This window comes from Ruditapes philippinarum, unplaced genomic scaffold (genome assembly GCF_026571515.1).
Source record: "Ruditapes philippinarum isolate M1 unplaced genomic scaffold, ASM2657151v2 ctg2047_1_1_1_1, whole genome shotgun sequence".
NCBI lineage: Eukaryota > Metazoa > Mollusca > Bivalvia > Venerida > Veneridae > Ruditapes > Ruditapes philippinarum.
In genome coordinates, this window is record NW_026858498.1 from 488,159 (window position 1) to 512,565 (window position 24,407).

General features: G+C 32.1%; 2 protein-coding genes across 2 annotated transcripts; both read left to right on the top strand.

The window, feature by feature from the left end:
- The first annotated feature begins 5,118 nt into the window (after positions 1-5,118).
- Positions 5,119-8,630, top strand: LOC132753343 (uncharacterized). Its single transcript, XM_060743783.1, has 6 exons — positions 5,119-5,654; positions 6,251-6,431; positions 6,768-6,869; positions 7,334-7,426; positions 7,775-7,923; positions 8,353-8,630. The coding sequence occupies exons 1-6, from the start codon at positions 5,246-5,248 to the stop codon at positions 8,628-8,630; spliced, it is 1,212 nt and encodes a 403-aa protein (XP_060599766.1). The 5' UTR covers positions 5,119-5,245.
- A 235-nt stretch (positions 8,631-8,865) lies between these two features.
- LOC132753344 (uncharacterized) lies at positions 8,866-11,257 on the top strand. The gene is made up of 3 exons (XM_060743784.1): positions 8,866-8,977; positions 9,283-9,414; positions 9,646-11,257. The coding sequence occupies exons 1-3, from the start codon at positions 8,866-8,868 to the stop codon at positions 9,882-9,884; spliced, it is 483 nt and encodes a 160-aa protein (XP_060599767.1). The 3' UTR covers positions 9,885-11,257.
- Positions 11,258-24,407: the final 13,150 nt, after the last annotated feature.

Below are 24,407 nucleotides of genomic sequence, written 5' to 3' on the forward strand. Positions count from 1 at the left end.
AAATGATGAGCGCAGCAAATCATAAAATAGTTGATAATTACAATTGTGTACCAATGGTTGTATGTATTTGCTTTTCTTATAATAAAAGTCTGGACATCATGTTATGAAATTATTATGAAACAAATCAAGATATTTGACTGCATTTGTTGAAGCATGAAATAAGTTGAAAGTTACTGCAATAAAAAATGCCAACATATGTTGGTACTTCAAATTATCATTTAACACTCTTTCTTAAAGCAAATGTTTTCATAGTTGAATGTCATTCTGCAACAAGAGTAAACACCAGGAATGATTGGGCTCTTTTGTAAGACATTCAAGTTGCTGAAATTATTTCAATTCTTCGATACGGTATAAATGTTTCATCAGTAATAGTTACTCTGAGTGTTGTGTTGTAAATCAAATACTGATGCACACTTTTAAATCATCATTGAAGATTGTCCTTATTTTGATGTACACGCATAAGCCAGGAATTTAACTTTTCTTTGTTTCCAACTTAATGAATATAACTTTCAATATAAGATGCATTAATAATTGTTGTTTTTTTCTGTTGCATTTATCTACATTCATATAATAATTGCTCACATTTTACTCGTAGTGAAGTCAAGATAACTCGCCATCAATATTTATCTTTTGTTCCGTAATTGGTAATTCACTTGGAAATGTTTTTAAAATAATGATTAAATAGCCTGATTTTATAAAGTCTAGACACCTAATATTGTGTTGTTTAATAATTGCATGATTCGTATCAGTTTAAACTGAAAAAGAACAATGTGACATTGACACGAGTTTTCCATGAATGACATTTTGATTCAAACGTGAATGATTGGAGAGTAATTGTGCAGTGGAATGGAAATTGTATGCATGTATGCAATACCCTAATGACGCGAGATTGGATTCATTACAGACATTAATTAAGATGATTTAGTAATATCAATAGTAACTTATGAAAAGAATAAAGGTGACAATATAAACACGTGAAATACATAACCCCTTTCAAAACAATAAATAATGTAACAAATACATAAAATGAAATAAATAAAAACACAAATAAAGAACACAAATTAACATGTACTAATAGTGTTTGTTTCAATAATTGCCAAATTGCACTTAAGTTGCAACATATTTCTAAGTATTGTATATTCTGACAGAAATATTAGATAACCCTAGAAATTTTAGCTGCCCACAGACAGAAGGAAAAAATGAAAAATAATCTTAATTCAGGTACCTACACATGTAATGATGATCAAGATACCATTCTATAATAAGATACTTTAAAGTTAAAATGGATGGATCTATAATGTGCACTTGTATGCATTGCACTTCTACCCAGGATCTATCTAACTACAAAATTTATTGTTGATACCTCTCGTAAACTTACAGTTATGTCCCGGACAAAGTTCAAAGTGCTAACATTAACATAGGGCAATTATAAAAAAAATGTTTGCGGTTTGTAATACTGAGTAAGTTATACTTTTCATCTATGTTTTCAATATGCCATTGAAAAATGTCAGTGAGTAAGTGTACCCTCTTTCAAAACGAGATATAACTATATAAAATTGAAAGCAATAGCCAAATATGAAGCACTTCATAAATGTAGGGTTTTATGACCTCATTAGGAGACATTTCTGATAAAAAAAATCTGATGACTTTGAATAGAATATAATGAAGAATCACTCAGATATAAAGTAAATTATTTTAAGTTACTACAGCATGATAATGCTTGTTAGTATTACAACATCATGAAATAAGAACGTTTTTCTCTTCGCTGGATAGAATTGTCAATATTTAAACAAGAGCCATGTCAACATGGCCATCTCTCGCCGAATGTGTTTGCTTATTGGAAGGATGTATATGTAGTAGAGGAGAATAATTCAATTTTAAGAGGTCTTTTGGTAATAAAAACTGATGGCTGAAGTGATTACAGATTTGAAACCTATGTGAATACTGATGGCTGAAAATAACAAAGGGCAATAACTGAAAAATGCAGGGTATGTTATCATTCTTGTGTGCTGCACTCCTCCTCAATGAGATCTATCCACCTATGAAGTTTCCAGTTGATATCTCAAAGGCTTTTATAGTTATGCTCTGGACAAAAATTAAGCATGACAAACAACAAAGGGCAATAACTGAAAAATTATGCAGGGTAGAGTTATCATTCTTGTGTGCTGCGATCCTCTTCAATCAGATCTATCCACCTATGAAGTTTCATGTTGATATCTCAAAGGCTTTTTAGTAATGCTCTAGACAAAAATTAAGCATGAAAAATAACAAAGGGCAATAACTGAAAAATTATGCAGGGTAGAGTTATCATTCTTGTGTGCTGCACTCCTCTTCAATCAGATCTATCCACCTATGAAGTTTCATGTTGATATCTCAAAGGCTTTTTAGTAATGCTCTGGACAAAAATTAAGCATGAAGAATAACAAAGGGCAATAACTAAAAAATAACGAAGGGTAGAGTTATCATTCTTGTGCACTGCACACCTCCTGAGTGAGATCTATCCACCTATGAAGTTTCATATTGATATCTCTAAGGCTTTTTTAGTTATGCTCTGGACAAAAATTAAATTTGAAATATAACAAAGGGCAATTACTCAAAAATTATGCAGGGTAGAGTTATCATTCTTGTGCACTGCACTTCTCCTCAATATGATTTATCCACCTATGAAGTTTCAAGTTGATACCTCAAATACTTTTTGAGATAAGCTCCGGACAAAAAGTATGAAAAATAACAAAGGGCAAAAACTCAAAAATTATAAAGGAAAGAGTTATCATTCTTGCGCACAGCATTCCTCCTCAATAAGATCTATCCACTTATGAAGTTTCATGTTGACATCTCAAAGACTTTTTGAGTTATGCTCTACTCAGGTGAAAAATTAAGCATGAAAAATAACAAAGGGAAATAACTCAAACATTATGAAGGATAGAGTTATCATTCTTGTGCACTGCACACCTCCTGAGTGAGATCTATCCACCTATGAAGTTTCATGTTGATATCTCAAAGGCTTTTTGAGTTATGCTCTAGACAAAAATTAAGTTTGAAAAATAACAAAGGGCAATAACTCAAAAATTATGCAAGGTAGAGTTATCATTCTTGTGCACTGCTGCACTCCTCCTCAATATGATCTATCCACCTATGAAGTTTCAAGTTGATACCTCAAATACTTTTGGAGATATGCTCCGGACAAAAATGTCGGACGGAAGGACGGACGGACGGAAGGACGGACGGACGCAGACTATTTCTATATCCCTCGCCGCCTTTCGGCGAGGGATAATAAAAGGCTTTTATCAGCCTCTAAACGATTCAATAGTTTCCAATCTTGTATTATCAGTCACCATTAAAGCAGCACGCCTCCAGTTTCATCCTAATTTTCATGAAAATTTTGAAAATGTATGTAAAGGTAAAATATTGTGAAATGAACAAAGAAAGTACTTGACACATTACAATCGGCACTTAAAATCCACGTAAATTACCAAAAAGAGGTCAAAATATGCATAAATAGCCCCTACTGCGTTAGTAACGCAGTAGAAATATGGTGATAAATACAGTTATTAATTGCACATAAGATATAAATTATCACTTAAATCTTTAATTTGTTTACTTTTCTCAAAGTTTTAGTATGTTTTTTTTTCCAAGTTTAATTTTCTTGAAATATTTTGGGTCATCCGGAGGCATGCAGCTTTAAGGGAGAATATAAGTTCTTGTTTTGAATTTATACTTTAAGACTGCTTATCATAATCCTTCAATTAGTATAACAAATATTTGATGTGTTTCTGCAAATGTTATTTTGACGATAGGCATGTCACATTTGTAAAAACATGTGTCTGTTAATATTTACTCTACATGCTGAGGTATTATTCCGTTAAGAAGAAAAATAAAATAATTTTATTGATTCGTTCGTTTATTCGTTCGTAAATTGTATTAAAAAGTTAACTATGATAATAAATATAATGGATATATTTTTATAACTGAAGAATTTTTTGCTGGAATTGAAAAGTTTTCCGTTTTGTTATATCTATGATAATAAAAAATGAACGAGAAAGCCACGATTCGATTTTGATGTTAGTAGATGAAATAAATGTTACAGTCAACGATTACTCAGTGCATTAATGCAATGTGTGTGCGTGTTAATAAAATTCATTTTGATTATATTCAAACGTCTCTCCAAATCTTTTAGGGAGCGCTACAATATGATTAGTCTGCAACGGCAGCAGATCATATCTCCGTATTAATCTTTGATTAGTGTCTTCATTGTTTGTCAAATCAGATAAGCTACTGACAAATTGGATGTTACTTTAGAGCGAAAGGTGTCATTTTGAGAGATACATATATTTCTTACATCATGCGATGTTCAAAATAAGTGACAAAGTGGGTACGCTGCATAAATGTATTTGCGCCGCCTCAGATTAAAAAGACAATTTAGACTATTGTTACAGAATGTTGTTAATACAGTAACAGAACTTTTATAAACGTTTTGTGCTTTATCTATATTTTGGCAGGATTTTAGGTCGCACCAACACTGTCGACTTCTGAGCCTTACTGTTGAAGGTAAACCTCTGTTGCCTTTACGTGCATTCTTTCAGGCAAGAACGGGGCCCTGGGTAGAACCACAGACGGTAGCTAGTCGGATAGCTTCTTCACATGAAATAATCAAAAGTATATGTCGGATTCGAAACAACAGATAAGGGCAATTTGATTGAAGTCAATGACCTTAACCATTCGGCAACGGACGCCCCTGGGGTTCAACCTTCGCTACAAATATTTCTGCAAATTACTGTCAGAACTGAATAAGAAAATTCTAAAGAAATACATTTGATGAAATTTTAATTGACTCTTTTTACGAGGGAACAAAATGTTGCAAGGTCTTTAATGTCCTCTAGCACCAATAGAAATATTACAAATTTTCAACACTTACAGTAATGGAATAACGACTTTTAATTCCAGAATATAGAACAACACCTTCTACTGCATTTAATTAAGAAACGGATAGGTAAAAGGTTGCACACGTAAAATGGTCTCATAATTTATAAAAAAATATCACTTAAAATTATATCACTAAAATTTATTCATAATTTGTAAATTATTTTGATAACAATCAATCACTTGCCTTTTATTTTATTTAAGGATTACGGACCCAGAAAAATCGGTATTTTCCGTGTTATTTCGGTAGATTCCGGAATGTCACGTTTCCGACCATGTGACCATGATAAATGACCACGTGATCGGATTCTGAGCTGATACAAAGATGGCCGAACAAACGCGCAATCGTAGAGGCAGATTTGCATCCTTAAAAAAAGAACCTGCTAAGCAGAAAGCATATGAGCTGAAAGAAGAACACAGCTATGTAGCAACTGATTATGTTGAAGTTAAGAGTAGCAAGTCTGTGGATGGGAGTTGGAAGGAAGGCAGGCGAGTTGTTGAATTTGCCGTGTTGTTGGAGGGACTGCGGTTTTGCAAATCGTGTCGACTTGGCCCAATTCCTTTAACTATAGAGAACGTCATTGGGGAATTAAAGAAGGGATTAGGAGGATATCTAAAAGTGAAATGTTTGAACTCAGATTGTGGTCACGTGAACTGTATAGCGTATGGAAAATTAGTGAAAGGGAGTAAACAGGGTGCCACAACTTTTGCCGTGAATACGAAGCTTGGAACAGGTAACCTCTTGAAATTTAATTCCTTATGTTGATAAATTATTGTATTAACACTTGATCTCCATCATTGATTCATTCAGTGGTCTGTTAAGAAAGTGTGTACGATTTCACACAATCTTTTGTAAACATATGTTTCGTACCCAAGCAATTTCGTACCCAGTAAAAAAGGTTATTTTATATCACAGTTTTGGGAAATTTTCTCTATGCCAATTTATCTATTTATACTGCAGCACACTCGTCAAGAGCATTATATGCAATTGATAGTCATATGTCTAGTTTGTTTCCATTGATTTTTTTGTAAAACATCAAATTTTTATTGAATGTTTGCCCCTTGTTTATGCATTTATAATTTATTTGTTTATGCATAATTACATGTATTAGTGAAATGTTGCGCAGAAGCCCGCAGTGAAATTTCATAGGCATACTGCTACAAAATGTAATGCTTTATGTAAGTGTTCATGTATTTTATGCCTTTTAATTCATCCAAAAGCATATACATATATAATTGCTAAGAATGAAATTCATTGGCCTAGAAACTAAATTGGGTTGAAATGAAAATATTTTCTTAATAGAAACTAGATGTTTCTGTGTATTTTCAGCCATGATCGACACATTGGGAGGCCCGAATAAAGTCAACAACATGCTGGCAGCTTTGAATATACCCACTATCAGTAATAGTAAACTGAAGAAAATGGAGAGGAGGGCAGGGTCAAGCATTGAAAAAGTGGCGTCTGAGTCAATGGAAGCTGCAGGCAAAGAAGCATTTCAGAGAGAAATGGAGTAAGTATATTTCAAATGCATTTCTTAAAATAATTAGTTATTTGAAGAGTAAAATGAACAAATATTAGTTACATCTGGCACGAACCAAAATTATTCTTGTGATTGGACATAAAACATATATGATATAAATCAGTTCAATGTGATATTTCGTTGAATATTTGAAAATGGGCGACAAAACTGAAGTGCATGCACATACATGTATGGAACTGTTTCACATTTGAAAATCCCATTTGGACTTCACATCAGAAATTTTCAAGAATACCTGGTTAAAGTTATACTTCTATAAAAACATTTATATCTTGTTTTCTTGTATCTTATAATTCTTTCTTTCTAAAGGGACATAGCTGTGTGTGAGTGTTTGGAAGCAGAGAAGTCAACAAACATTCTTATAAAGGACCTTGGGGTTTCTGTTCTTCCAGAGGCTTCTCCTATGAAAGAGTAAGTTAAAAAATATACATGTTACTGGCTGAAATAAATGTTGAGTGGTACATGTACATGTACTGTTTTTCTTTGTATATAGTTTACTATACACTACTGGAGCACTCAAAATCTTCTTTGCACATGACTGTATAAATTTATAAATATAAACATGACTTATGACACATAATTGAGCCGTGTCACGACAAAACCAACATAATGGGTTTGCGACCAGCATGGATCCAGACCAGCCTGCGCATCCCCGCAGTCTGATCAGGATCCATGTTGTTCGCTTACAGACCCTATAACAAGTAAAGAAACTGATAGCGAACAGCATGGATCCTGATCAGACTGCGCGGATGCGCAGGCTGGTCTGGATCCATGCTGGTCGCAAACCCATTATGTTGGTTTTGTCATGACACGGCTCATATGTCTTTTGTCTGGTTTAGACTGTTGTTTACTTTCTTTTCTTTTTGTCTTTTCAGGGAATTGATAATACCAAGCGACACTAAAGACATAAGTTGGGCAGATGATACAATGAGTCCACAATCTTCGCAGGAGAAAGTTGTTAAGAGAAGGTAGGACTCATATGAACATAGATTCATTGCTAGAACATCAGTTGAATTTCAGTGCAATGTACACAAAGCTTGAAAAAAAATATCTAAAAAACTTCGTAGTTGAAAATCCCTTAAACTAAATTTGCACTGTAAATGCAAGGGCTATTTGTCACACTTCTGTTCTGTTTCTTTTTATACCAGTGTTCATTCTGTCAAAAAAAAGCTATGACCATTAGGGCCACTTTATTATTATATAAACCAGCATGTTAAATATACATGTGAACATTGTTCTTTTCATACACTGTAAATGTTTTGACAAATCAATTAAGATATTGAAACATTGCCTTTTCTTTTTTTCTTTTAATACAGAAAACATAGATTTGTTATCCATGGACATAAGCTGGGTAAAACTTCATGTAAGAAGAGTTTGTTGAAAAGGTTCCCTTGTAAAACCCGCTCTGGCATGTCTTGTGCAGTTGATACAGCCTGGCAAAAACGAGGCTTTGATAGTCTTACATGTAAGTAGAAAAAAATGAATTTGTAAATTAATGTTTCAGAGTAAATTTTACACAAAAATAATAGCAGTGTTTTAGTTTGTGATCTGTTAACCAGTCGGACGATTGAAGGGTTATGAAGTTAGCAATTTATTCAGTTATTGCCATCCCTAGTAAACAGCCTTATAAAAAATCTGGAAAAAGTGTGATCCCTCGGAAGCATTAATCTCAACAAAATTACATGAAAATTGCAGACTCAGTTTGATTAAAGTTAAGCTTTACATAATGATCACTTCGTAATTAGTTGAACATGCTTTAGCCTTTATGTATGTTTACACTTTATGTATGTTTACATGTAAATGTAGTTTAAAACATGCAGTCCAGCTGCTTTGTAAAATAGTGTCAATTGAAATGATCTTTCAAACAATTTTCTGTATTATTTTGGTTTTACAGCTCATACCTTTTTTATGAGTAAGGCGAAGTATGGTAAAAAGGTATTGAAGGCTATTGTAAAACACCGAACCTGTGGAACATGTAAATGGTGGAAAAGAAACAAACCAGGTCAACCAGTACGTCTACACCGCTGTGTCCAAAACCATACAGGAAATGCAAGATCGATGGAGAGTGCGAGCGGGGAACAAGGTATATTGGAATTGTCCAAAGAAGGAACACCTGTAGAGTATATTGAAGGTGACGGAGACAATACACTTATAGCTCGGTTAAAGTCTTGAAGTTATGAATGATTACATTGAAGAGCAATGGTGACCCATTTTACTACAACAACTTAGTTCACTATGGCAACTAAATGTAGACCAGATTTGTCAAATTGTCTTGATTGGTAAATGTATGTAACTATCAAAGCTTAAACAATTTTTTCTATGTTAGGCTAATGAAGAAGGAGGTCTTTCTCCGAGGTTCCACACAGAAAAGTACTCTAAGAAGTGTATGAATGAACGCAAGCGCCGAATGGAACGCTCCAGTCTTCTTTCGTCCAAGCATTGCAGACTCACATTGAAACAAGAGAGGTGTATATGTAAAGGAGCAACCGAAGTGCTAGAAGGTGCCACATATCAGTCAGGTTAGCCTTTTATCTTGTAATGTTAAAAAGTAAAAAAAAAAGTGGTACGTCAACAGCTTAGTGCACTGGGTACTTATAGTAGAGTTTCAAATTCTAAGAAAGTTGTAAGTTCTACCACTGGTCTGGTCATAGTACTGATCAATAGATGGACAGAAAGTATTGTTTTTATAAAAAGGATGTAATGTTTGCTCACTCAACTGTGCTGAATATGGTTAAGAGACCTTTGGTACTCTAACAGTTCAAATGTTTACATTGTCTTATAATTTATGATTGGACACACATTATTCTATTACAATGTACTTCAGAAATTGGTCTTCAGAATGATGTTGATGTGGAAACAATACCGGACGCTGTACCACGTGGTGATTTTAAGCCCCTGAAACTTCAAAACTCGATGCCAACATTTGTTGTATTAGACTTGGAGACTACAGATCTTAGTAAGTGTTTTGTATAACTACTTCTTATATTGGCGGTCTAGTATAGATTTATGTTCCATTATTATAAAAAATAATGTGTTGCTTTTCAATAACATCATGAATGTTTTACATATGAAAGTAACTTTAGAATGATGGGATCCATACTGGTCGGGCTCGCTTTTATATCCATTTTCTCATGATGCGGCTCATATCTGATGTGTTTTATATAAATTGCTTTTTTGTTTATTTCAGTACGAAGTGGGAAAATGCCTCATTTGACCCAGATTGCTGCCAGAGAAGTAAATAGTGGTAGTGAGTTTTCAACTTATGTTACACCGAAGCTACCTATATCAGAAGGAGCACAGCAGACCACTGGTATTAGAATGGCAGATAATAATGTAATGTATGTTTCCGGAACTATAGTAGAAACTGTAAACATTCAATGTGCTGTTGAAAATTTCATAAAGTGGCTAAAAAGTATAACAGAGTAGTGTTGGTGGCACACAACGGGCGGAGGTTTGATTTTTCAGTTCTTGTTGCTGCAGTTTCTAATGTGAATAAGTTGGAAGAAATTTTAGCAACTGTTGTAGGTTGTTTGGATACATTACCATTGTTTCGTAAGACCTATTGTGACAGAAGTAGTTACAAGCAGGGAGATCTTGTACAGGACATTCTCGGAATACAGTATAATGCCCATGACGCTCTTGAAGATGTGCGCGCCTTAGTGAAATTGTTCCAACATTGTTGTGCCTTAGTAAATGATATGATAAAGTTCACTTTTTCTCTAAATGCAGTGTATCACCAATGTCTGTCATCGAAGGAAAAGGCAAAGAATTTACCGTCATTGTCATGTCTTATTGCAAGTAGTGTTTGTAAACTTCCTACAGCTGAAAATATCGCGTCTTCAGGGTTAAACCTGGAGCATCTAAGGAAAATCTTTATACGTGATGGTGAAGATGGACTACACAGTACATTCACGATGAAAAACAGTGAAGGCCAACCACATGTAACAAACACAAAAAGGACACTTGAGACTGTCATTCCTAAACTGGCTGATTTCTTACAAAAAAACAGTTAAAATTTGTTTTACTGATAATTGAGCCGTGTCATGACAAAACCAACACATTGCGTTTGCGACCAGCAAGGATCCAGACCAGCCTGCGCATTCACGCAGTCTGATCAAGATCCATGATGTTCGCTATCAGTTTCTCTTCTTGTATTAGAGTTAGTAAGCGCACAGCATGGGTCCTGATCAGACTGCGCGGATGCGCAGGCTGGTCTGGATCCATGCTTGTCGCAAACGCATTGTGTTGGTTTTGTCATGACACGGCTCATATATACTGTTGGATTTCCAAATGCCATATGTTATATTGTACTGAAGATATGTTTCAGCAATTTTCTATTGCAGGAAAGCAGTTTATTTCAAGTATTTTCACTCAAGGCCATATTGACATGTTTTCATTGAAATTTAGAATTACTTACATTTTTAACTTTAGTCACAGAATCAAAACCAAAATGTTACATTGTTAATACATTTTTATTTTTTGGTATCTGCAGCACACATTAAAAAACATAACATATGATCAATAGTAGGATATTTTTCTTTGTAAGTATTATCTTTGTGAACATTTTAGTGCTTGGTGTGGATAAATAGTTCTTGGTCACTATTTGATTTTCTAGCTCCCGACCACATGTATGTATACAAGATTTTGAAGAAAACAAATGATTTTATTGTTGACAGAAGGTACCTTTTCTATTGATATAAGTGTTTTTATTGCATTGCAAGTCTTGTATTGTTTCTAAGCAGAAGCTGAAGCATTTTTTAATAGTTTGAAACAAAGAAAGAATAAATAATGAAATTTGACCTCAAATTGTCTCCCTTGACATTTGATACCAAACTCATAAAATGTAGTGGTTTGAACTAACTAGACGGTAAAAGTTTTTCCTTTTTTAATATTTCCCCCTTTATATCTGATAGAAACTTTGTATTTGAGTTTTATATTGTGAAACAATATTGAAAGCATTAAAAATTTGGCCAAAACATTGTGTATTTGGACATGACATGGAAAAAAGCCAGAGTCCGCAGGGTCAAATTTTCACATAATACATTTTATTTCTTTTTCTTTGTGAACAATTGTTATCAGTAAGTAATGCATGATATAAACTAAGGTCATATGAACACAACAAGGTACATTTCACAAATATATTCCTCAATTTGGAAAAATTACACAAGATTTATAGCATCTAGGTATTTGCTCTTTGGGGTTCTTCTCGGAAAAGTGGGGTAGCCGACATCAAATGTACATATCTCATGTTTTGAACGGTAAATTTTAATAAAATTTCATATTTGGGTGTCTTAATGGATGCTTAACAAGAAATCATCAAGTATGTAACCATTTCTAAATGTGGGTTTCAGGGTCCGTAAACCTTAATAAACAATGTAACCCAATTAAATAATATCAAATTAAAAAGACGTTTTAAATGTACATAAACATTTATGGAATGATATGCAAAGGATAATTATATTCCTGAAAAAGTAAAATCGTATTTGGGCCATTGTTAGCCCGTTTTGAGTGAAAAATCACAATTTTGGATTCTAAATCACAGAATAATTATTCGGAAAAAAAAAACAGAAAAAAAAACGTAATTAACGAATGAATTGAAATTTTGCAGACAAGTTGTATACATCTAGACCTACATCAAATGGGACATTAATCTCGAAATAAAAAATTACTTCCTGTCCCGTCATGTCAAACATAACTCGGTGGAGTTCCTTTATCGTTAATGACAATACTTTTCTTAAATGTGATATAAAGATAATCTCTGCATAAAAGATATTTATATTCATACAAAAATATTCCAAACAAAAACAATGAAGATATAATTATGAAAATTCCTCCAATAGAAAGGTTAATTTGAAAACGTTTCTAATATTTATTTATTTATACTAAAAACTATTATCTTTTTTTTAAAAATTACATTGATTTTCAATTTAATTTTAGCAATTAATTTTCAGAAAAATATCAATTTAATAATGGCGATATTTCATATAAATAAAATGAATGCATCTTGATTAAGAAAAGGTTATTTACGTCAAAAAACTTTATCGACCTTATCCGCAAAACTGTCTTTTTTCTTTTGATAAAATTCTACAAAGCTTTATTTAACCATTGATTTATAGTGATTTCATCATTATTTAGAGGGAAGTGAATCATCGCATGACATTGGCTCTTTGTCGTCTTATAATAATTGGTGATTTAATTAGTCTAGACAAATGCATATGGTTTATGAAGCCATCATGAAACAATTTTCAGATATAATAACGCTTGTTATAAACTGATGTGATAGGCAGATTATCGAATATGTCAATAACCACAGTTATTCAATCAACGCAATTTCATAAATAAATCAGGATATTTCAAAAGGAGCGAAACCTTTTGTAAGGAAGGTCTAAATGAGATATTCGCCATTCAATAATCATTGCTAGAGCTTTTTGTTTTTGAAATGATAAAATATTATTGTGTTTACATGCAGTATTCATAGCTGTTAGATAATTGGGTTTGATAGTGAAGAATCGTTATTGCTAAAAAGAAGAAACTGGTTGTAAGGACCTTTCAGAGTTTCATTTTTTTCTCATTTTTTTCTCATTTGATTATTGGTTCCTTCTTTTGTTGATGTCATATTGTTTTAAAAGTGTTTTGTTTTTAATAATAGTTCAACTTTTTGTCTTTTAAGTCAACAACAACTGTCAAATGATTATTTGTTTTCGTCTTGATTATAATATATTATTATAAATTATATCAATTGGTATCATAGAACAATTAGGATTTTTGCCCTTTTTCCGTATCTTTTTGAGTGGTACGACAATTTTTTCAGATTAAAGGATTTCCACTTTGGTCATTTTCCGACATTTTTATTAAAGATATCATTCCTTTCAGTCTTTGGACAGAATAGAAGTTTTGATTGAAATAGAACAACAAAAACAACAACATTGTGTATAAAAAGAATGTATTTTTATGTATTTTATGCATGTAACTATTTGATATAAGAATGTATTCAGTATCAGGGGTGTTTAATTTCTTATAAATGTTACGTTATAGATAATAAAATAATTATTGCTTTTTTTGTTGGCACGTCAACACATAACTGGCAATATCGTGCCGAATGCTAAAATATGCTTTAAATGTTATGTAAAACTTTGTAAATGACAATAAAAATGAGCCAATTAGATCCTAGAATACAAGTTTATCTCTTTCAAATAATCAATGATGTTTTTTGATGGACTTATATTAAAGAGTTTTTTGAGTGAATTTACACAATAAAATCTATAACAGGCCTGAGAAAAATCATGACATTCAAGAAGAAAATGCTTAACAGTAAAATTTTCAAGGGGCATTGTCATTCGTGAGGAGATAAGAATGGGTAATTTTAGTGTGTCCAATTCGGCATCGAAAAGTAACTGTTTGATCATGGCGGTTTGACAGAGATATAGATGGTGACAAATCAAGAGATGGGTTTATATCGTGAAGTGTATTAAAAACGGCATTACCCAATTTGCTTTCCATTCAAATGATACGAATTTATTTATAGCTGGTCTAAAATTACAAGCAGGTAACAATAAGTCAGTTTTTTTGAAAAATTAATGATTGTTTAGCTAAAGCATCTACTTTTTCATTTCCTCGTATACCTACATGACTTGGGATCCAATATAATTTAACAGATTTTGTTTTAAATATGTCAAAAAATCGTAAAAGTAGTTTCCTTATCATGATATTGCTTTTTAAAAGTCAAACAAGCACTTTGAAACTTACAACAGATTTATAAAAATGTGACAGTATTAGTTTATAACAGTTTGATAACAAATCGATTTTGCTGAATATTTTAAGCAGAACACACAAACGTTCAAATAGAAACGAATAACACAAAAGGAATAGATATCCGATTAAGCCATCCCAAAGGACAATATCCTGGAAAGAATATAGGTTAGCTTTGTGAAACTTTCGAGGCAATTCTTCTAACATGCTAACATTAAGAGCAATGTTAGATAAACGCTTATATGACATGATCGGAAGCAAATTAATTTCAAACAAAATTTCTCAATGAGAAGGTATATATAAATCAAGCTTGGACACTAAAATCTTAAAATCTTCCATTCAGAGAGCAGAATAAAGAGAGCATTAGATAGTTATTCAAAATAACAAAGCATTAACAAACACTGTAATTGCATTAAATAATTTTGCAGCAGCACCAGTATTGCGTGTATTGGTCGTGTCCTTTGATTGCAACACTTTTAATCATCATTATGAAAGTTAAATACTGCCTGGGTGTGAAAGATATTCCATTTCACTCTTTTATTGTTTAACTACGCGTTTTACTGATTGATTTTGGTTAATTGGTCATGAGTAATTTCCTCTGTTCAAAGTTACGCAAATATTCCGCCATTTAAAGTAATTCCGAAAACGACCCTTGACGTAAATGTTTGATATGACAAATGTTTATATATAAAGAACAAAGTTATATTGGGAATAGCACAAGATAGTTATCCTTTTTGTAAATAATATATATTGATCATTTATTAAAGTATCAATAAAATAATATATTTTGCAAATCATTAGATTAAGCTGCACATTCGGTTTCTTGAATTGTATGGAAAACATTTCAATTCAGACGTTCGTAAGATAAACATACAGTCAAATAGTTTGTCAATGTGTTATGAATATGTGGGTCAATGTGTTCTGAATCTGTGGTGGAACGCCATTAGAAATTTTTTTAAACTACAAGCCATTTTATAGTTTTTTTTTATTTCAAATTGTTGTTTGTGTATTTCAAGAGATGTGCACTTTTATAACAACACTTTGATTTTGACTATGTCAAGTCCTAAAACTCTGGTGTTCCAGTCTTACAAGAAACTATTGGACAAGAACAATGTATTCAAACTTCAAAAACCTTGACAGACTAAAAATGAAACGTTATTTCTCTTACTGAAGGAGCAACATATAGAATGATTTTATTTTTAGGTCAATTGATTTACATTGTGGTTAAGTGTTCATTATAAAACTAATGTCATATTTTGTGAATGCTACTTTTTTAATTATTATCTCACAATTTGCTCTATAAAAGACTGTCTTCATATGACCAAAACATGTCTTAAAATCGGCGTGAAAACGACAATACATGCAAAAAAAGTTGTAACGAAGAATTTTCTTAATTCAAACATAAAACATATGTAAAAATGAAAAAAACGAAAACATTATTTATCTGTTAGAAACATAGGTTAAACGTAATTTGCTGAGAAACTATAACCGCCTGGTATTTGCCGATTTCAAGACATAAGTAATAAGTAATTGATTTTAACAAATAAATGGCTAAATAATTGAATAGAATAACATTTAGACATGATATTTAACATTTTGTTGCTCAGTATATGCAGAATTTCATAAATGCAAATATTTCTTGTGATTTGTTACCCTATCTTTTCAAACGTAGAAACAACTGTTAAGGACGATAAAAGCTTTATACACGTATGTTTTGCATTTCACAATCGCATTTCCTATCAGAAGCGTAAAGATAACAAAAGTCATTTCGACTTTTGTTCTCTTAACGCTTCTGATAAGAACGTTAGTCAAAATACATCTCCCTTGAAAGAAAAATAATAATTGATATTTTCTAGCTAGCTGCAAATCTAGAGATCTGAAAAAGGGACTTGTGTGTTTCCTTATAAAAATAAGGAAGAAAATATATATATTGAGAAGGGCGCACTTTCGTACAATTTATTACATAGTATTCAAGGTAACTATTGTATAATTAAATAACACAATTTTACCAAGACTTCTTTAATATTTATTCACATTTCATCATTTTATAAATCACTACTGATATCTAGAGACTGTTATTAATCACACTTGACACCATCTTTTTATTACTATCACAAAGCTACATCAAATAAGACATAATGACAGAGGTTTTTTTCGGTCTTTAGAGTAAGTGTCATAATTCAATACAAGTCGACAGTATCTGTCATAACTGCCTGTTTCAATTAGTTTTCAAATCATTAATTGTTCATGCAATCGACTTTTGCTGTTCCTTTGAAATTTCAGATACATTCAAGATATATCTTTAAATAATGGCTCTTTGTTTACCCAATTAAATTTGCTATCGGTTCTACAAGTTTATCATTTAAACTTTGGTTTCATTGCTCTTGAGTTATCCTCGCTTGTCTAGATACAGTTTTTCATAATTCAAATTATTCAACTTTTATGCAAATAAAATTGATTTCTGTCAATAAGATTAATGTAGCCGGATGAACAAAGCACTTAAAATATCATTCATAGGAATATATGCGTAAAGATCAGTACAAATCATACTGAATTAAAATGTAATACTGTTTTTTTATCATGCCTTTTCTTTTCTTAAGAAAACTTGCAGGGTTGGAAAGTAACCTGTTATTCATTGTTGCATTTATTTGTTTAAGACCGTAAAGACATCATTGTTAAAAACTAAAACTATATTTTGTTGCTTAAATAAGTTATTTGTTGTTTTTGGCTGTTCTTGTTTTATGTTCAATTGTGTCAAAACGGTTCGGTTAGGAAGGAAATGGAACTAATTCAAATGATTATTAAAAACAGATGTTTTCCAAGACTATATTTGACATGTATTTCTGTGACAAAAATAATCTATTAATAATTAAGTCTTTAAGAAAAAAACATCCTGTGTTGAAATCACCTGACAAAAAAATATTTAAGTGTCTACAACAAAGAACCAGGCAATAATGGGCTTATTCATGAAATCGTCGTTTTCGACGTTCAGTATGGTCGACAAATGATGGTAAACATGTTTTGTATTCTAAAAATGTACTGTGCTAAAGTGGAAACACTGTCGGTCTATTAACGAAAAAATTTCGGTTTATATTGAACATTTGTAATAATAAAATGCTTTCTTCTGAAAATGTTACCTTGCTGGCAAATGTATGATTTTCCTCTCTTCATATATCAATATACAATATGTAATCAGATACAATATAGTATTAAAAAGATACCACATTGCTGTCAAAAGATGGAACAGTCGATCGGACTTAAAAGTCAATGGTGAAACAGAGCATCAATTCAATCGTGTGCTCACATGCAAGTAAATTTCTTTTTTATCATAGAAAAATGTCGCTTCGAATCTTTTTAGGGAGCCTTACAATATGATTAGTTTGTCACGATAAAATATGATATCTCCACATCTATATCCTTAACAAGCGTCTGTATTGCTTGACTTATCAAATAAGCTGCTGAAATATTGAATTAATGATACCAATGTTCTAAACATTATGTCATATTGAGAAAATGGAAATACGCATTAACATTTCTTTTTGCGCCAAAAACATTAAAAAAATAGTGCTAAACTCTAAGGGTATCATATCATTCTTATAATCAGTCCATTACCAGGTTGCAGGATGAGGTTTGTTTAATTTTTAGTGCTGAATGGAAGGTATCGACATTGATGTCAGGTCCGAATTAATTTATACCATTTTTACTGTATACTGTTTTAACTGTTTACATTTTCGTTATCATATTTATATATATATTCCGTAATTGTCTCTTTATCTATGTGTTATATTTCTGTACAGTTCCATGTGCAAGCCTCCATCCTATACCATTCCCATGTCATCACTTATTTATCCTAACAACTAATAACTTATTGGCGTCCGCGTCGAAGCGCGACGCCCTTATGGAATAAAATCAGATTTTGTGAAAGGGCAATTGCAACTTCTCGAGCCTTTTCGTAGGCAATAATAGCCGAAAATTCCGATTGGTATGAGTGTTTGATTATCAAAAATGAAATGTCGCGATAATAAAAATGAATATCGGACTGGATAATTTCGCAATGTAAACATATTCAAATGAAATTATCTTATCCGTCAATTGATCGCGCTCTTCGGTATTTTTATTAATCATTTTGTAGTACACAGTGGGTTATTATGTGTGTTATTGCTTTACCTATAAATAGAATGATGACCTGAACATTGTGAAAGTCCGAAGATCTATTTATATCTAAGTAGTTTTAGTTTACCGAAACGGTCATTCGTGTCGCAACGAACTGGATAATTTTGTAAGAAATGAAATGCAAACATATTTAAACAATTAATTGCAATCTTTGAGTAGGCAATTTTTACGAATTGTTCTATCAAAGTTTTATCATTCTTCGTCTGCAATTTTAACATGAGTTGTTATGGGTTTATTGATAGGCATGTAAACACACTGATGGGTCAGACTAGGTCATTAAAATAGTAGATTGACCTCCCAAATAAATCAATTAACAGACTTTGTTCATTTTGACTATTATGTTGTATGTTCCAAAGAAAATACCACATGAACTTGAAATTCTATCAAATAACCAATATTAATGATAATATCCAAAAATACCCCTATATAGTATAAATAAACTTATACCATATAGGGGGTATATTTTGGATATTATAGACCTGTATATTTTGGATATTATCGTTAACATTGATAGAATTAAAGTTCCTGTGGAAAAAACATTTAATATTCAAATCTCTAGCATGCCTACCAAAGTTCATGATGAACAATGTCTTTCGTCCGCCCATTCATAAATGATATACAATACTGGTTAAAACCAATTAACCATTGAAAAGTTTATAAGAATATCTGGTCATCAGATGTCTACTAGTTCATCTTCACTTGCTGCATTTCTTGCTTGGACGCCCTTTGATGCTTTGCATCAATGCTTGACTTGTATTTCATTGAAACATAACTTGCATCCCGGCCTCGGTTTTCACTTGCCATCTGACGCATTCACACTTTTATAAAATCAAAATATTTCCTAGGTTTTACACAAAATATCATTAATCTTGATGTATCTAAATTATCAAGGGTTTTCTTTATATATTTTACTGCTTAACGGGCATAAACAGCCATTCTGAATTGAAAAGGGAAAATACTACATACTGTTGACCTTGCATTATTAAATAAAAAGCTCAATTTCATTTCACTTACGTGTTATAATTAAATAAATTTGCCTCTATACGTTGTATGTCATGGAATATTGTCAAACTTTAATTTCATCAATTGATGAAAATAAATCCAATTTGACCGATACAAGCTTTTTTACACATGTATATTGTATTTATATGTTGTTTTTGCTAATTTACAAAGAGACAAAACCATTGCATAAATAATCTGTTCAAAATTTTTTAAGCAAGCTGGCTTTAGATGTTTGCAATTACTGTGCGGAGTTTTACGCAATCTAGAAAAAGCAGAAATAACGAGAAAGATATAAATTTGAAAACAGGAATGGGATCCAAAATAAGATATTAACCTAAATACCGCTTCATATTGTGTATGTATATTTTTCTGCAGTCAAATTTAATTTGTACAGTTTATTCATAACTTTGTAAAACTAAATGCTATTTTTTCATTATTTATAAAATTAGTAGTTAACTCTTTTCTATGTAAATTAGATAATACATTTTTGTTACGAAACTGTTGCTGTACTATTTGGTTTGATTGCAACTTATTTTGAATCATTTGTTCAGTCTAATACAGTATTTGTCCTAAATGGAAAAACAATTTGATTTAATTGTAAGTAAGATTGTCCTAGCATTCAGGAAAGGGAAACATTCCCGCGTAAAAGAATCATCTTTCAAAATATTAGAAACTTCGAATAAAGCAGATAACAAGGTCACATTCCGGAATAGCACCTTGCAAGATAATGTGACGTAATTTATACATCAGACATCCTTGTCATCTAAATCAATCTTTGTTAAGATGGAATATGTAAAAGTAAACTCAACTTATAAAGAAGGCATTTAGAGCATCCATTAAATAACAAAATAATGAGATTCTGTTCCTGCACTGTTTATAAAGATAAAGGTTATTTCACATCTGTAGCACTTCTTAACATTTCTCCGTTCTCTTTCTTTGTTCATTTCATAATGTTTAACTTTTAAATACATTTTCAAAATTTTCATGAAAATTAGCATGAACCTGGAGGCATGCTGCTTTAATATATCTTGGCATTTATGTGTGAGCCAAGAAAGTGATTACCATACACTATTATTGATGATCATTTGAGATTTTATTGAATTTTAACTGGAAAATAGCTATTTTTTAAGCGAAATTTTATTAAAAACTTATGAAATGAAAATACAGCAGTAAAGTAACATCAATTTCTATAATATACACAAGTTTCTCTTTTTTGGCTAGCACGGCTGCAAGCCATTTGTTTTGGAAAAGTTGTTCCAGTTAGGTGGTTTCCTGCTTACAATTGTTAGTGCATGATTGAACGGGAAATCAGCTGCAATCGTGCCAATCGCAACTTTTCGGCCCTTTCCGTCACTCTTCGGATTAATGATAATAGCCGAGGTAGTTCCGATTGCAATCGTGACAATTCGGGCGATTCCGTCATACTGCGAAATCAGACGAAGTAATATTAAGGAAATCTAAGCTATTTTAGTTACTTCGGTAATCCCAGTTTGATTATAGAAATAGGATTTCTATTTTTACTTGATTCCGTTTCAATTCTTTTTCAAGACGAAAAAGTTAGTTCTTTTTATAATTGGTTTTTGTCTTTATTAGTGTTATACAATAGAGAATGGTTACTGTAGTAGTATTCCGTTTCCAAAGGGCGGTCCTGCTTACCAAAAGATCGTGACCGAATCACGCAGAATATTAGTGCATGATCAAGTTATATTTAGATCTACTACGTCTTGGTGAGGCAATCTAAAAATAGCCCAACCTTACCACGCGCTGATCCACTGTGTTGTCGGTATATCTGTGATCATAGATATTTTAGGTGTAACATAGTTGATACATGCTTATTAATTGGTACCACGTAACTAAGTCTTTTAGTGCATTTACTTGTCTCTAAAGCTGCTATATAAATGAAATTAGCAACTGCCAAAACGAATGACTCCCTCTCCGAAAAAAGTGGAAATAAAATGTTCACACTTGTTTCCCTTCAGTATGATAGATTGATCTCCACGTGAGAGCCAATGTTAGTATTTTTACGATTGATTATTTCCTTTATTAGTTTTATACAATAGAGTATAGATTTCGAATCTTTTTTGACAAAAAAATATTCGTTTTTACAAAAAAAAGTTGCTACTGTTATCGTCAGCATGTTCCCGTTCAGTTATAATCAGTGGACTTCTGGTCCCTATTTGGTCCAAATTTGCACGCATATAACACTGGTGCTCAAACAAATGGGCACAGGTGCTCGTCCAGTCTTGGGCTTACCCTACCTATCCCTTTAAAAGTGAAACTTTTTTTTTCGAGAAAAAAAACCCTAAATAAACCCTTTATGATATACAAATACCGTAATTCAAAAAAATTGTGATAATAAATTGAAACAAAAAAAAAAACAATTTTAAAGGGAAGGGATGATGGCACAACTGAGCAAGCCTTTCCTTTTAAAAGGAAACTTTATTAAAATTATGTATGACTGAAATGTTTCCTATTTATTATTTTCATAATGATTTATGATTTTTTTAAACCGTTTTATTTTTATTCTTGTATTTTTCTTATTATTATCTTGTATTTTTTACAGTTGACAATGCCATATGATTGATATTATTATACTTTTTTCATCTTGTATTTTTTACAGTTGACAATGCCATATGATTGATATTATTATACTTTTTTCACATAGATTTCAGCATAAAAAGCTACATGCTTTGTACATTTAGGTCCTAATATTGTAAAATAGAGAAAATAAGAATCCCCAAAGAAAGCCCAACACGGCAAAATTGAAAAGGTTGCAGGCTCGGTTTGATTGAGCCTGTTCATGGAAGGTACTTTGTAATTCTGATAGTAACATAACTTAAAATGAACAATTGATATTTCATGATTTTAAACAAATTCTTATGTCATTTTACCTGGAGAGTATGTCAATTTACTTGACCCTCCTAAATTTTTCATTGCCTGATTTTTTTTGTAAATTGAATTCTTTTTAAGCTCAAAGATATATTCTCTGAAAAATGAGATCCCGGGAATGGCAAACAATACCCTGAAAGCCTTCTTTGATAAATTACCAGGGTAAGGAATTTACAGTTTATATCACATCAATTAAATAGTTTTTTCTTGCTCTTTTTATAGTAAGTTAATATTTACTTGTATCATAGTTTGGGGACCTTTCTGTTGAAATGTGACAGAGTTAAATCGTACACATATACATGCACAGTGCGTTAACTGGAGTGCAGGTATTAGTTACCCGCACCCTCCTAAATTTTTCATTGCTTGATTTTTTTTGTAAATTGAATTCTTTTTAAGCTCAAAGATATATTCTCTGAAATATGAGATCCCGGGAATGGCAAACAATACCCTGAAAGCCTTCTTTGATAAATTACCAGGGTAAGGAATTTACAGTTTATATCACATCAATTAAATAGTTTTTTCTTGCTCTTTTTATAGTAAGTTAATATTTACTTGGATCATAGTTTGGGGACCTTCCTGTTGAAAATGTGTCAGAGTTAAATCGTACACTTATACATGCACAGTGCGTTAACTGGAGTGCAGGTATTAGTTACCCGCACCCTCCTAAATTTTTCATTGATTGATTTTTGTTTTGTAAATTGAATTCTTTTTAAGCTCAAAGATATATTCTCTGAATTATGAGATCCCGGGGATGGCAAAGAATACCCTGTAAGCCTTCTTTGATAAATTACCAGGGTAAGGATTTTACAGTTCATATCACATCAATTAAATAGTTTTTTCTTGCTCTTTTTATAGTAAGTTAATATTTACTTGTATCATAGTTTGGGGACCTTCCTGTTGAAAATGTGACAGAGTTAAATCGTACACATATACATGCACAGTGCGGTAACTGGAGTGCAGGTATTAGTTACCCGCACTCCAGAGCATGCCCATTGATTGGCTCATTTTGTCCGGGGTTTACATATTGTGACGACAGATAAAGGAATAGCGATGGAAATAACATATTCAGATGCTCGTTCATTGGTTACTGATTTGTGGAGTTTCATATTGTGGTATCAGGGAATGTTTTTTTCTGTTTGACTATGATACAAAAGAGAAAGAACATCAAAACACTCGGCAATCTGATTTATACTCGGGGGGGGGGGGAGGGGGCTACGCCCCCCTCGTACAAATTAGATAGCCTCGTGTTTCGATGCTCTTTCTATTATAGCCTCGTATTTCGATGCTCTTTCTATTACTTATCTTAAGAATTGAAGCAGAAGCACAAAACATGAAGCAGAAACAAAAAAAAAAAACAAGAGATACCTCGCAAATTGCTTCATGGTTGATGTTGCTCAAAAATCGAAATGTAATTGGTGTAACAATATTGTTGTTTAGGGGGGGGGGGGGGGCTGTCCCCCTCGTACAAATTAGATAGCCTCGTGTTTCGATGCTCTTTCTATTACAGCCTCGTGTTCCGATGCTCTTTCTATTACTTATCTTAAGAATTGAAGCAGAAGCACAAATCATGAAGCAGAAACAAAACAAAACAAGAGATACCTCGCAAATTGCTGCATGGTTGATGTTGCTCAAAAATCGAAATGTAATTGGTGTAACAATATTGTTAAATGCAAGAACAATTCGTGGTAAGATAATACAAAATGCATTGAAATAATACCATTGAAATTTTATTGTTTATAATGTTATCAGCATTTTCACAGTTTTTTAAATACTCAATTTAATTTTTTTTTATCTTTTAACTTTAAAGGTTAAAAGTTGGTTAAAAAATAAAAACTATTTTTCATCTTCATTGATTTTTTTTTTATAATAATTTTTTAAAAAAAAAGAAAAAAACAAAAATCGACAAGGAAAAGGGGCATCCAATGAACGCAGCCCCCACCCCCGATTTTCCCAAAGCAAACAAGCGCGCCGGGAAAAGGAGCCCAAAGGGGGACCCCCCAAAAAAAAAAACAGGACAGGCACAAGGCAGACACGGGCAGGAAACCACTACATCAGAATACATTTTAAATTTTAACTTATAAAGGAAATAAAAAAAAAACAAAAAATAAATATTTAATAAAAAAGGCCCCAAAAAAA